Source organism: Hylobates moloch, unplaced genomic scaffold (assembly GCF_009828535.3).
Source record: "Hylobates moloch isolate HMO894 unplaced genomic scaffold, HMol_V3 SCAFFOLD_12, whole genome shotgun sequence".
NCBI classification, from domain to species: domain Eukaryota; kingdom Metazoa; phylum Chordata; class Mammalia; order Primates; family Hylobatidae; genus Hylobates; species Hylobates moloch.
The window spans coordinates 28,373,651-28,387,175 of record NW_026652287.1 but is presented as its reverse complement, the minus strand read 5'-3'; the positions used below and the strand labels follow the sequence as shown (position 1 = coordinate 28,387,175).

Below are 13,525 nucleotides of genomic sequence, written 5' to 3'. Positions count from 1 at the left end.
TGGATTCCATGGTAGGTTTTTCACCGCGGCGGTCCCGGAGCCATGGGCCTCGATGAGCCCGTCTGCCGCCATAGGGAGAATTTAATCTTGCCCGGCGTGGGCATAATTTTACGAGTTTTATGGCTGTTTTTACTTCTCCGAAGTGTTGCTATGTCATTGTGCACCAAGGGCAACTTGCGTGCATTTAACAGTTTACCTCCTTTTTGGTGGAAATGAAAAATGAAGTCATAAATTAAAGAAAAACACAACATAAGAATTTTTTTTTGCTCTTCTTGGGGCAACTGGAGGAACAAAGAACCAGTGTTTCTCTGTACAGCCTGATCAAATTCTAATGGCTTTAATGTATTGACATTTGCCTGCGATTCCCTCCTCCCCAGGGAAGACTGTGGGCATGTAGCTATGTTTGGAGCTTGTACTACTGACCCCGAGAAGACCTGGGGCAGTTCTCTAGGGCAGGGGTTGGCAAACTCTAGCCCAAGGGCCAAATCTGGCCCACTGCCCATTTTTGTTCATTGGTGGAAAAAACTCAAAAGAAGAATAATATTTTCTGACACATGAAAATGAGATGACATTTTCCCAGATTTCCCTGTTCATCAGTGAAGTTTCGTTGGTGCCCAGCCACACCCATTCATTTCTGTATCGTTTGGGGAGGCTTTCACACCACAACAGCCCTGCAGAAGAGTTATGACAGAGACTGCAGGGTGCAAAGCCTAAATACTGTTTGGCCCCTTACAGAAAATTTTGCTGACCCCTGCCCTAGGAAGTCAAGGAAAAGGAAAGAGAAAACATGGCATCTTGTTTCTGGGCATTGATGATTGACTTTCAGAGTTTCCATGTGGCTCAAAGTGACAAGTCAATGGAGGCTCACCTGAGCAGTAGTTGTTCCTCCGGAGACCTTCCAGATGTCATCAGCTGCTTGTGGATGACTCTCCTCCCTTTCCTGACCTCAGATTGACTTCTGAGCAGAGGTCCCTGGGCTTACCCCCTGCAGCCAGTCCTCCCAGTCATTTGAGCTGCACCCTGCTTGAGGTCTGGTCACTCCTCATCAGGCCCCTTGATAGCCACGAATAGAGAAGTTCCCGCCTTCCTCCCAGGGGGATCTAAAATCGCTTCTGAAATTTGTCACCAACACTTTTAAACTCTGGCTTTTGGCCAGGCACAGTTTTAAGCATTCTGCACATAGTAGTTACTCATTTAATCTTCACATCCAACCCAGGAAGTTAGATGCCCCTCTCATTCCCATTTTTCAGACAAAGAAGCAGAGACACAGAGAGGTTAGGTAGTTTCCCTAAGGTCACACAGCTGGTAGTGGTAGATTCAGTATTGAAACCCAGGCTGTCTGTTCCAGGGAATGTCCTGCTGTCCATTCATTGCCTCTGTGGAGCAGGTGAATTCTTTAGGCTCATGAAAGGATCTAGTTTTCCTTGTTCCACTCATGCCACTGTTGCACCTCAAACCATAAGAAAACTGCCTCGTACTTGAGAAGAAAGCCCCATTTATTCTTCCCTCATCTCTCTTTTTTCCCTCTCTCCTTCTTTCCTTTCTTCCTTCCCTCCCTTCTTCCCTCCTTCCTCCTTCTCTGCTTCCTTTTTTCCTTACCTCCTTCCTTTCCTCCCTCTTTTCTTCTCTCCTTCTTCCCTTCCCTTCCTTCCTTCACTTGCTCCCCTCCCTTTGCTTCTCCTTTCCTCCTTCCCTCCTTCCTTCTCTCCCTCTCTACTGCTCTCTTTCCTTCCCTCCTACCTTCCTTTTTTCCTTCCTTCCTTCCCTCTCTCCCCATTTCATCCCTCCCTTCCTCCTTCCTCCTCCCTCCAACAAATAATGATCAAGCCCATGACTATGCATTACGCGATGCATGAGGGGCTGCACAGAGTGAACAAGAAAAATGAAAAAGAAAGAATTCATTGCCATTTAAAAAGAGCTCTTGGTGGCTTCAGTGTTGGTGGGTTTTGAGGAGTTCACTTAATTCCCCCTCTTTTATTAATTGTAAGTACCATCTCTGTCTGGAACCGTAAACTCTTGTCTTTTCTGCTTCATGCTGATATTTTCACTAAAAGTAACATAATTTAGGAGCGGCTTTGGGGGGAGGCTGGGCCTTGACCTATCCAGTGGGAGGAGCCTCCTGGGGAAGGACCTGCCCGTTCCTAGAAGCCCAGCTTCCAGGGCCAAGGAATAAAAGGTCATTGACTGTTGCTGGAGAAGTCTGCGGAATCTTAAAATGTGTTACCAAGCCTGGTGCTGGGTAGAACTTGCTGTCTTGAAGCAGCCATTATGCTATCTTTTGTAAGTGGTTTCATTTCAATGAGCTTTAGATGCCTGTCCTGTTTTCTTAAAACACTTGCTGGGGAGACTTTTTAGTCTTCTGGGTGTGGAGATGCCTGAATGTTGGGAAGACAGACGGCAGCTGTGCTGTTGGAGAAGGGACAGTGTGGAAATCTTCCTTTGCTAGAAGCTGGTTTTCTCTTTCTTTCCTGCCTGTTTCTTCTTCCCTACTCTCTGCCTTTTTCTTTGTCAGACAACAAATCTTTGTTGCTTATTTCTGATGAGCCTTCGCTTTCTTTCCTCAGTCATGCGGAGGAATCCCTTTGGTGTGGACATCTGCTGCCGGAAGGGGTCCCGAAGCCCCCTGCAGGAACTCTACAACCCAATCCAGGTAAGCTTCGAGCATTCTGTCAGCATGTGATTTTTTAATTTTTATTTTTATTTGTCTTGGTGGGGATGGATACTAAAAACTCCAAAATTGTGGTCTTTGGGGGATTTAAAACTTCCTTTCACAGCCTGGCATTTTACCTTCAGTGGTTGCTTTCTTTGTCACCCTTTTTTTATGTAGCATCTCTGAAAAATTCTAGCAGGGGATGTTTAGAATTAGAGAAATGCCTAGGTTTAGTGCTAAGCATTCAGACCTGCCCAGGGTTTGAACTCCTGAGATTAACACCGTCTCAAGTCCAAGCAATGGGACTTGGGAATTAAAGTTCCAGTGAGGCTGTGCAGTTTTCCCTTTGGTATCCCCAAAGGAAGAGTTGCACATGGGTACACTTGACACCCACTCCCACATACCACGTATTAAAGCCCGGTGATGCCCCACCTCACCGTGCCAGTTTGGCAAACTCCCTTGTGGGCAGGGACCTTTTGCTAAGTGACTGCCTCAGTAAATCTAACTCGTTAGTTTAATGAGGCAGCAAACGTGGCCTCTGTGCCATCAATTATGAAAAGAGCTCCTCTTTGAGCAAAAAAAAGCTCCAACCAAGGAAAAGTGTCTTCTGTGGAAAGCTAGTGCAAAGTTAGGAGGCCTGGTTGCCATGGCAATGGCCTCAGTGGTGTGTGTGGGTCTTGATGTGGAGACTCTGGGGCTGATCTTTTTGTAGGAACATTAATTAGCACTTGATGCCCAGAACTGGTACGTGAACAACTAGCCGCAGCATCAGTGGACCTTCGATAGCTGTAGAGAAAGAGGGAAAAATGTACCGCTTTGGCTACAGTCTCTGACTAAATTTAATACTTCTTTGGACCAAGGTCCCTGGTGGAGGAAGATAATGCATGGGCCTCAAAGGTGTCGAATTTTTAGAACTCTTGCAAAGGGATGCACTTGAGAACTATCTGATACCCCCTACCCCCCTTCCCAATCTCTCACCTGCACTCCCTTCTGGAAAAATGGACCACTGAGTTTATGCATCATGGGTGGCCTAATTAGGTTAACTCATGCCCTGTCTTGAGGTGTGACTTGGCCAGATTAGCCCATTAATTGCCAAGTCAGTATTGCCTGAGGCTTCCTGTACTGGGTTTCGTGGTGACTCAGTAGGGAATTTGATAGTTGGGTTCCCTTTGGTGCCCAAAAAATCTGCATATTATAGGCAGGTCTCCCAGTCTGTCCACACACACCCTGTCCTAAGGAAGAGGCAGAACTGTGCTTCAACAAAGGATGGGATTTCTGGTAACCCGTGTCGAAAACAACACAGGCTCCTCAGATGCAAATCATTCCCATCTTTTTGTTGATATCCTCTGTTCTCAGATCATTTTCTCCTTCAAAACAAAACTGCCGAAACACTGCTGCAAATTTTATGGGTAACATATGGTGTCATGGGAAAAGCTATTTCTGAAGTCACCGCCCCTGTGGATGGAAGGTCCATGGACTGCGTCTGTCCTGTTCACTCTTGGCTCCTCACTACCTAACACAGGGCTCTCAAGTACTTGTGATTCAAAACATGAAAGTCCAGGTTCAAATCCCGGCTTCATCTCTAACTAGTTGTGCAACCCTGAATATATGATGAGTTCTCTTTAGGGGTCAGTTTTCCTACCTAAAACTCTCCCTGGAATGTTGGGAGGATGAAATAATTCTGATGTGTCAGGGGCTTTGTTGGTACGATTTGTCATTTTTGTGGTCAGGAGGGTGGTTTCCATATCAGAAGCCTTGACTTAGGAGTCAGACCTGGGTTCAAAGCCTAGTTTCATCATTTCTTAGCTATGTGACTATGGGGTGTTAACTTAACCTGAGATTTCTTTCCTTGATTTATAATGTGGCATGAATAATACCTGCCTTGCAGTGTTGCACGTGGTGATGTGTCTTGCTTGGAGCTTCCTGTGGAGTTTGCTCCTTCATGGGTTCATTCACTCCTTTTTTCCATTCATTTCTTCATGTGCTGTTACATGTGCCTAGGAACATACAGCTTAGTAGCTTAGCAGCTTAGCACTAGGCGCTGGGCACAAAAGGGTGGAGAGGGTGTGTGCTTAGCCTTTTGTGGCTGGTAACTCTGAGCTCAGGGTTGAGGGGAATGAGTTGACTGGCGAGGCAGACCCTGCTTGGTCCCATTGTAAACCAGTCAGAGAAGAGATGCCTGTCCTGGGTAGGGGCCCGCTCTTCCTTCCGGTAGTGTTCTGAGCATTGTCTGGATGACAGGCCTATTGAGCAGTAGCCTGGGACTTGGGAGGGAAGCTGGGGCTGGAGAGCAGCTCCAGGAGGCATTGGGGAGGGCGTAGGTGGGTGAGTCACCGTCCTCCCTCAAGGACTTCTTGGGCAAGTTGTCTGGCCCCATTAGCCAGCAACCAGGGAAATGTAGCTGCAGGAAAATCACCTCGTTTCCTCGGGATGTTTTTTCTTAGGCTGGTTTCCTTTACAAGCTGCAATTATGTTCCATCCCACGCAAGTTCAGTAAGTGGCACTTTTCAGAGAAACTGTCTTGGTGATCATTTGGGCTGCTGTGGGCCAGGGAGTTGAGGAGAGAAGGGAGTGAGAGCTTCTATTGAGTTTAGTTGGTTTTGTGTCCATGAGCCATTTACAAACTTTGCACCTGATTGGGCTCTGTTGCAGTTTCTTGTATTTCCCTACCGGCCAAGCTGTCGAAGCTGCTGAGCCTGGAATGATGTTATCACTGAGGCAGATGACAAACCCTCTAGTTGCTAGAAACCAAACTGCTCCCCGAGCTGGCGTTTCCGTTTTCTGTGCTGACTGCTTATTTGGGCTTGATATATAATGGTGACAACAGGAACTGTTTATTTTAGGTGATAAGAAACCAACATCATGGCAAGAAGACACCATCTTAGTTACTCTGTTACCAGCACCGTAGGCCAGATACTATCTAGATGCTTATAAACATCTTATCTAATCCTTGTAATAATAAGCCCCAAGCTAGGTTTTATATCCCCATTTTATGGATGGGGTGACTGAGGCCAATAACTTCATACAACTTATCCAAGGCCACATAACTAGTAAGAAACAGAGTGAAATTCAACCCAAAAACAAACTACCAATCCAAATTTCTTTACCTCTATGCTGTACTTGCTGTTACTAGCAAAGTTATCTTGGTGGGAGTTACCCCATCCCCTCTCCAAAAAAAAAAATAAAAAAAAAATCAAACTCAGATTTTCACTGGACAAAGGGTTGGGAAAATTGGGAAATTTTGGCTATAATCTGGGAAAATTGGCTATAATATTGGGAAATTGGCTATAATCTGATTTTAGTGTACGGAGTTTTTTATTTTAGCGTCCAAGGTTTTCTTGTTTTAGTGCCTTGCAAACCCCTAACCAATAAAACAACAATTGGTTAAAAAAAGTTTGGAGTTGATATTCTTAGAAAAACTGTACTCTGATGTCTTATAATTTTCCTGGTTCTCTGCTGTTTCCTTGGCCCCAAAATAAAATGTAATTGCCGATCAGATCAGCTGGAATCAAGTCACTGAAAGTTCAAGAGGTGTCAACTGCATATTTGTGGGCCGAGCACATCTGCGGGCCGCTCTGGCTCAGTTCAGAGACACAGGGCAGAGCTGCATTGTCAGCCATTAATAGGGCCTAATTTCCCCTAAATGCCAGCTAGGGTGAGACAGCTTGTCCTTCTGCCCCGCCTACCTCCTGGTCCTCTCATGGGTTCCCTGAAATCTTCACAACATCACTCATGTGGTTCAGCCCTGCCCTTCTTGCTTCTTTCTTTAGCATTTACACTTGCTCTGTGATTACCATGTTCCAAGGGGAGAGACACACAGCACAGGGCTGACCGTGAATTTATAAGTGCTGGGTCTAGGAGGTTTGCATAGGGCACAGCAGATCCAATTGTTCTAGGGGTCTCTGAGGACCAAACAGTGTTCAAGGGATTTAGAGGAATTCTGGGGAGCTCTCTGGGGTGGGGGGGGAAGGCTCCAGGAAAACTGAGAATGACAAGATCTTGGAGGCCCCCACTGAAATCTCTGTTACATGGTGACTCCTCATTGGTCAAGTCTTCAGGGTGCTAAAGTAAACTTATTTCTCCATCAGTTAGACTCCAAGAAGCAGGATGGGGAGGAGGATGAGGAGGGAGAAGGAAGGTGGTCAGAAGGAAAGAAGGATGAGAGAGAAAAAGGAAGACAAATTACTATTTACTAAATGTATAATACATGCCAATGACCATTCTACATATTTTTCACACATGTCTCATGGAATCTTTACAACAACCTGAAGAGGAAGGTCTCCAGTAACACCATTTTTTAGGTAAGTTAACTGAGGCTCAGAGGGTTGAGCAACGTGCCAATCACACAGCTCCTGAATGGGAGAGCCAGGCCTATGTAGCCTGGATAGGTTGCAGGATGAGGAGAGGCTAGTGCTTTATTTTTCCCGGGTGAAAAAATGCTTCCTTGAGATTCTCTTTCCCAGTGACTCAAGCTGAGACCTGAGGTGTGCTCAGGACCAGTTGCAAAATTCACAAAAGCAGGGGCCAGGACTTCTGGAATAGCACGGAATGGACAATAGTTGTAAACAATTACAGGCCGGGCACAGTGGCTCACGCCTATAGTCCAGCACTTTGGGAGGCTGAGGTGGGCAGATCACCTGAGATCAGGAGTTCTAAACCAGCCTGGGCAACATAGTGAAACCTCATCTCTACCAAAAATACAAAAATTAGCTGGGCGTGGTGGCTCGTGCCTGTAATCTCAGCTACTCGGGAGGCTGAGGCAGGAAAACCTGGGAGGCAGAGGTTGCAGTGAGCCGAGATCATGCCCCTACACTCCAGCCTGGGTGATAGAGTGAGGCTCTGTCTCAAAAAAAAAAAAATATATATATATATATATATATATATATTGCAGATTTATTTTTTGCTTACTGAACCTGATATGTAGCCCAGTGAAGGATACGCCTTTGTCTCCTGGCTGGAGCTGTCAGAACAGGAGTCACCCCTGAGAATTCTGCCATGGGATAGAGCATCTTGGTGACATTTGGAAGCTGGGCTCATTGATTTCGTTGAATGTTTTAGATAAAAGCTTGTAATAGTCCAAAGGTTGTTGGGGCAGTTGCGGGGGACTCTCTTAGCCCCAACCTAAATAGCTTTTTCAGCAATGCTTGACAAAATTTGTTCCTTCACTGGACACTTGTAGAATAAACAGAGGAAAAGGGCGTGGGGAGGAGAGGCACCTAGGTCATGTAACCTGATAAGCGGTATATAACAGAAGCTTTTTGCAAAGTTATGAGAGAATCAGGAGTGAATGGTTAGCCTCTGAGTGGCAGTGCACAGTGGGGGCCTTTATACAGGATTTGAGTCTGGTCTCTGAAGACACAGCAGACTTCCCCATGTTAAAGAAGAGAGATAGCATCACAGAATAGGGAACATCAGTGAGGCCACAGGGAGACGACAGTCCATGGCATATTCAGAGAACTGTGAGGGGTTTGTGGCTGGAGTGAAGGTGATGCCAGGGGCGGATCGGAGAGGAGGCAGGAGTGGCAGGTTGGTAGCATGTGGATTGGGTCATGTCTGCCATTCTGGTCATTTCCAATCCATCTGGTCTTTACCTATTGGCAGGGTTGGAGGTCACGAGGGGTCCACAAAAACTGGCGTGCGTCTTATGACCTAGCTTCTCCTTTTGACTTGGCCACTTGCTAACTGTGGGGCTTCTCCAGGGCAGGTAATGTCCCCTTCCAGGCCTCAGCATTGTCATCTATAAAATGAAGGGGTTAGACTGGATCAGTGTTTCTCAAGCCTGTGGTCCTCATATTAGGACCACTCTGGGAGATTTTGGGAAATGACCAGTGCACAGGCCTCACCACTGGCGATTCTGATTTTATTGGTCTGCATTAGGGCTGGGGTGTTGATATTTTTCAAAGCTCCCTAAGTGATTCTGATGGGTAGCCAGGGTTTGGAAGCCCTGAGTTGGAGGGTCTTTAAGCACCCCCTACTCCCTGGTCCTAAAAGTCTTTGATTCTAAGATAACCTATAACTTGCGAATTTAGGGAGGGAGAAGCAGGCTGGCAGGACCAAGGGAAAACCAAAAGAGAAAGCAGATAAGCTATATATCTGCCTTTCTTCCTGTTCCAGGACACATAGTCCTCCTGTGCAAATAACTCGCCATCTTCCTGCACCCACCTATCACCAGACCCCCAGGCTAAAAAAAAAATTGCAAGTTAGTTCACTAAAACCTTGGCGTTATCAGTACTGCACAAAGCCCTCTTCAGCACACAGCACAAGCACCATCCTATAAAATCCCCAGCAAGCCTTTGCCTACTTGCAGTCAGTTCCTCTCTTGCTGGCCTGCCCATTGCTCCCTTGCAATGTGTTTTCATGCTTTTTCTAATAAATCTGCCTTTCTTTACCTACAATTCTCTTGGTAAACTCTTTTTACCACCCACATGACACCAACCCCAGATAGTCGCAATGCAGGACATAACCCATAATGTGAAAAGCAACTCAAAGCATATATGCTGAGGTTGTTCACTCTACGTAGTTTCTACTATCCTTCTATATGAAGGCTCTGTGTCCGTGTTTTCCACTAGGACACAGAGATCATTGTCCCTCATCTACTCCATTTGTAGGTTTGTGGGTCCGATGCCTGTAGTGCTAGACACCCAGCCAGCAGCATGTGGGCCAATCCAAGATGCCAAGTCTTCAGCCAAAGTATTGGGAGGAGCCCTGTGAAAGGGACCCTTGAGCCACGTCTGTCTTGAGCCAGTAAGAAGGAGAACTCAGACTTGCTCCAGGCCAGGCGTCAGATGGACATTTCTGAAGGATCAGTTACAATCATAGAAATGAGCATGGAATGAGAAGGGCCCTCTGCCTTTTGAATGCTATTCAGGAATAATGATGCTGAGTGGTCACATATGCTGGGGAAGGCATGAAAGAGCAGACATTGTACTGTCCCCAACTCTGGTCAATTAATCCCTTCATTACCAACCACCTGGTAAATGACGAGTTCGTCTAATTATCTTCTTTGACTCAGCAGCTGTCTACCAGCCAAAGAGGGATTAATTGATTTGGTTGTAGATCGACTCCTTATGCAAAGATAATGCTTGCTGCCAGCCTGGCAGCTGGCTGGCAAAGATGAAATATTACATTAACCTGATCTTACACACAGTACTTGGTGGGAGAATGCTTCATTATTAATTGCAAATTACAATAGACTAGTGAGGCCCATTGCAAAATACCGCGGACAGTGAACTACCTCTTTCACCGTGGCTAGTGGATTCATTATTCTTGAACCAGGGAAGCTTCCCGGTCAGATTTCCGGTCAAGCCAGGAAGGATTTCCAGTGAAGCCAGGGGACATGACAGTCAAACACAATTTGGGTTTAGAGGAAAGGATTGGATGCCTGAAGGAACTGGGGAGTCCCAGCCCATCTGTATGACCTGGGGCAGTCACTTACCCTGTTCAAGCCTTGGCTATCTGTAAAATCAGAGCTTGATACCAGTCTTGCAGGTTTGTGAGATTCAAAATTCTGTATAAAAAGCACCTAGGACAGTGCCAAGGTCAGAGTTGGTGTTAATCAGTAACCATTCATTGTCTGGATGGAGTTAGGTAACCTGGGAATTTTCTTACGGGTCTGGGCCCTTGCTGTGCTCTGTAATATAGGCTCAGACATTTTGCACATGCACATTTGGAGTTTTGTTGAATAATAATAAGATGGATGATTTCCTCTTGCCTGGAAGCTACTAGCTATCTTCATTATGAGTACTTCGTAACAATTTTGATTTATTTGTTTCTAGCAGAGTCTGTGTTGATCAGTAGGCTTGATACACTGATTTATAAAGCCATGAGTGCCTCTGTGTGTGTGTGTGTGTGTGTGTGTGTGTGTATGTGTTACATATATGTTCACTAAACCTATATTCTATAAAATGTGCAGATGCAGCTTTCATATTTTAAAAGTCTCCCATGGGCATGTCTGTTATACTCCCAATTCCTAGTTAGGTACTCTGTAATGGTTGCTAAATAAGACCTCATCTCTGGGTTGTGTTCATGTGAAAGCATTGATCTCATTGATTACTCCACATTTAACTCAAGCTTTCTTTATAGGCAGTTGTTCTGCTTCAGAAACAGAGGTTTCAGGATCAAGCCTAATTTGATCCAATATATTCAAATCTGGATAGTAAGCTCAATGTGCTAATGGAGTTTTTCTGTGTCAGTCTGTATGAATATAATCTGACATATTTAAACTGGAGAAGGGCATTCAAGTGACAAAATGACCTCGGCGATTTCCACATGGTAACACAGCTGTACAATCTGCCATTTTCAGAAAGTTATTTCCTGAATTACCCTCAATTATAAGAGGCCTCCACATAATTTGATTTTTCTGTAAATGACACAACTCAACTAGCTTCTCAGCCAATTGGATTTTAACCTTGTCAGAATGGATAGAACTGAAACAAAGCCCTGGCTTGTTCTGAAACTGACTGTAGGAGAGACATCGGGGTTGAGAGGGTGGCGGCAGCACGCATCTTCCTTTCCCAGTAGAGTCTGTGGGTCTGATGGACCATGCAGATGTCGGGGGAGTTTCCACCCCATCTTCACACTAGTTACTCTGAGATCTGAGGCACATGGCTGAACCTTTTTGAGCACTGGAGACCTTGTTTGTAAAACAGGAATAAAATGCTTGTGGTTCAGTTATTAAGGATTAAATTAGAAAATATATAGAATTCCAGGCACATGGCAAGATGCCCAGTCAATGTTGATTTTTTTATTTGCATGCAAGAAACCTCCTCTAGGAAGCTCTGATTTTTTTCTTTCCCCTCCAAGCTCCGGTGAAATGTCCTTCTAGAATGGTGCTGCCCACTAGCAACATAATATAAGTCACATTATGTCATTTGAAATTTTCGGCAGCCATATTTTGAAAAGGAAAAAGAAAACAGGTGAAATTAAGTTTAATAATATTTAAAATTTAACCCAGTGTACTAAAAATGGTTATTTCCATATTTAGTCAATAAAAAATATATTAGTATATTTTATGTTTGTGTTTTCATGCTAAGTCTTTGAAATCTGATGTGTATTTGACACCTACAGCACATCTCCACTGGGACAGGCAGTACATCAAGTGCTCAGTAGCTGCATGTGGCTCGTGACTGCTGTCTTGGACAGCGCTGGTCTGTAAAATGCCCCGTTGTCCCTGCGTCCTGCCCATGTTATGACACTAATCTCACTCATTTAAAGTGATTCCACCAGCCTTTGCGCCCCTTGAGGGAAGGAGCTATGTCTTTCTTATTCATCTTGGGGTGTCCAGTAGCTACTATGGGCCAGCCCCAGAAAAGGTACCCAGTGGATGTTTGGGCAGTGAATGAAGCCACTTGCTCCTGTGCCTAATGTGAGTTCGGCATGGGGAGGTGACCAGGGCTTCACTCCCCTAGAGGTGCAGAGGCGGCCGAACATCAGGATGGGCGGTTTCCTGGGACCCAGTGAAGAGTATGGCGCTTTTGTCCCAAGTCTCTGCTTCATGCTGATGCCTGATATTTCCCCCAGAAGTTCCTTCCGGAAAGTGTAAGTGTGAGTATCGTAGAAGGGCTAACACTTTGAAACATCAGTCATTATATCTCAACTTTGATTTCATATGACGTTGTGTGACTGGTGTGCGACAGGTGTGAGGCGGTCGGAGAGAATAGGAGCAGGGGATTGGTTGCGTGAAGGAACTGGGGAAAGCAAGTCACGGGACTAGGAAGGGATTAGGGGGCTGCTTAAGCCCAGACCCCACCCTCCCTCACCACTTCGCCCACACTCAGCCCTGTTTCTCAATTCCTTCTGATCCTACCTCCTTTCCTCCTCCTTCTATAGTGTGTGGCACGCAGCAAATACGCACTGCGTGAAATGGAACTGGAATTCCCTCACACCCCAGCCTGCCTCTCTCACTGATTGCATATTCACTGTAGTAGTTCGCTGGGGCTGCTATAACAACGTACCACAGAGTGGGTGGCTTAGACAATAGAAATGTATTGTCTCACGGTTTTGGAGGCTGGAAGTCAGAGATCAAGGCGCCAGCAGGATTGGTTCCTTCTGAGGGCCGTGAAGAAGGGCCTGTTCCAGGCCTGTCAGTTAGCCTCCTGGTTTGAGGGTGATCTTTGGCTTCCTTGCTCTGATTGCTGCCTTCATCTTCACGTGGTGCTCCCCCTGTGTGGGTGCCTGGCTTTGTGTCCACGTTTCCCCTTGTTATAAGGACACCCGTCATATTGGAGTAGGGGCCCACTGACTCCAGTATGACCTCATCTTAGCTAGTTACATCTGCAATGACCCTATTTCCAAATAAGGTCACATTTGAAGATACTGAGGTGAGAACTTCAACATACAAATTTTGGAGGGGACACAATTCAATCCCTAGTGCTTACTGTGTGTGTCGCGTTCTGCTAGATGCTAGGGCTTTCGAGATAAAAGTCCTTCTGTTATCAAAGATAAAGGATCAGGGTTGGCAGGGATGTGGAGAAGAGGGAACTCCTGTGCACTGTTGGTGGGAATGTAAATTGGTACAGCCATTATGGAAAACAGTATGGAGGTTCTCCAAGAAATTAAAAACAGAACTACCATATGATCCAGCAATCCCACTTCTGGGTATATGCCCAAAGGAAGTGCAAGCAGCATCTGAAACAGACACTAGCACTGTTACTGTAGCAGAGTTGCAGCATTGTTCACAACAGTAAGATACGGAATCAGGCTGGGCGCGGTGGCTCATGCCTATAATCCCAGCACTTTGGGAGGCCGAGGCAGCCAGATTGCTTGAGGCCCAGGAGTTTGGGACCAGCCTGGGCAACATGGCAAAACCCTGTCTCTACAAAAAATATAATAAAATTAGCCAGGCATGGTGGCGCATGCCTGTAGCCCCAGGTACCC

The 13,525-nt window shown here is 45.8% G+C and overlaps 1 protein-coding gene across 3 annotated transcripts in view; it reads left to right on the top strand.

Annotated features, from left to right (window-relative positions):
• The window catches only part of CHST11 (carbohydrate sulfotransferase 11), a 309,675-nt gene that overhangs the window by 143,306 nt on the left and 152,844 nt on the right, over positions 1–13,525 (top strand). For 2 of the 3 annotated variants that reach the window (XM_032168834.2, XM_032168833.2), the window contains exon 2: positions 2,565–2,650. In XM_032168834.2, the coding sequence (XP_032024725.1) occupies positions 2,565–2,650 (86 nt within the window). Of the gene's footprint in view, positions 1–2,252; positions 2,281–2,564; positions 2,651–13,525 lie in introns of those variants that run through there. The other variant, XM_058425531.1, reaches the window with a different exon arrangement.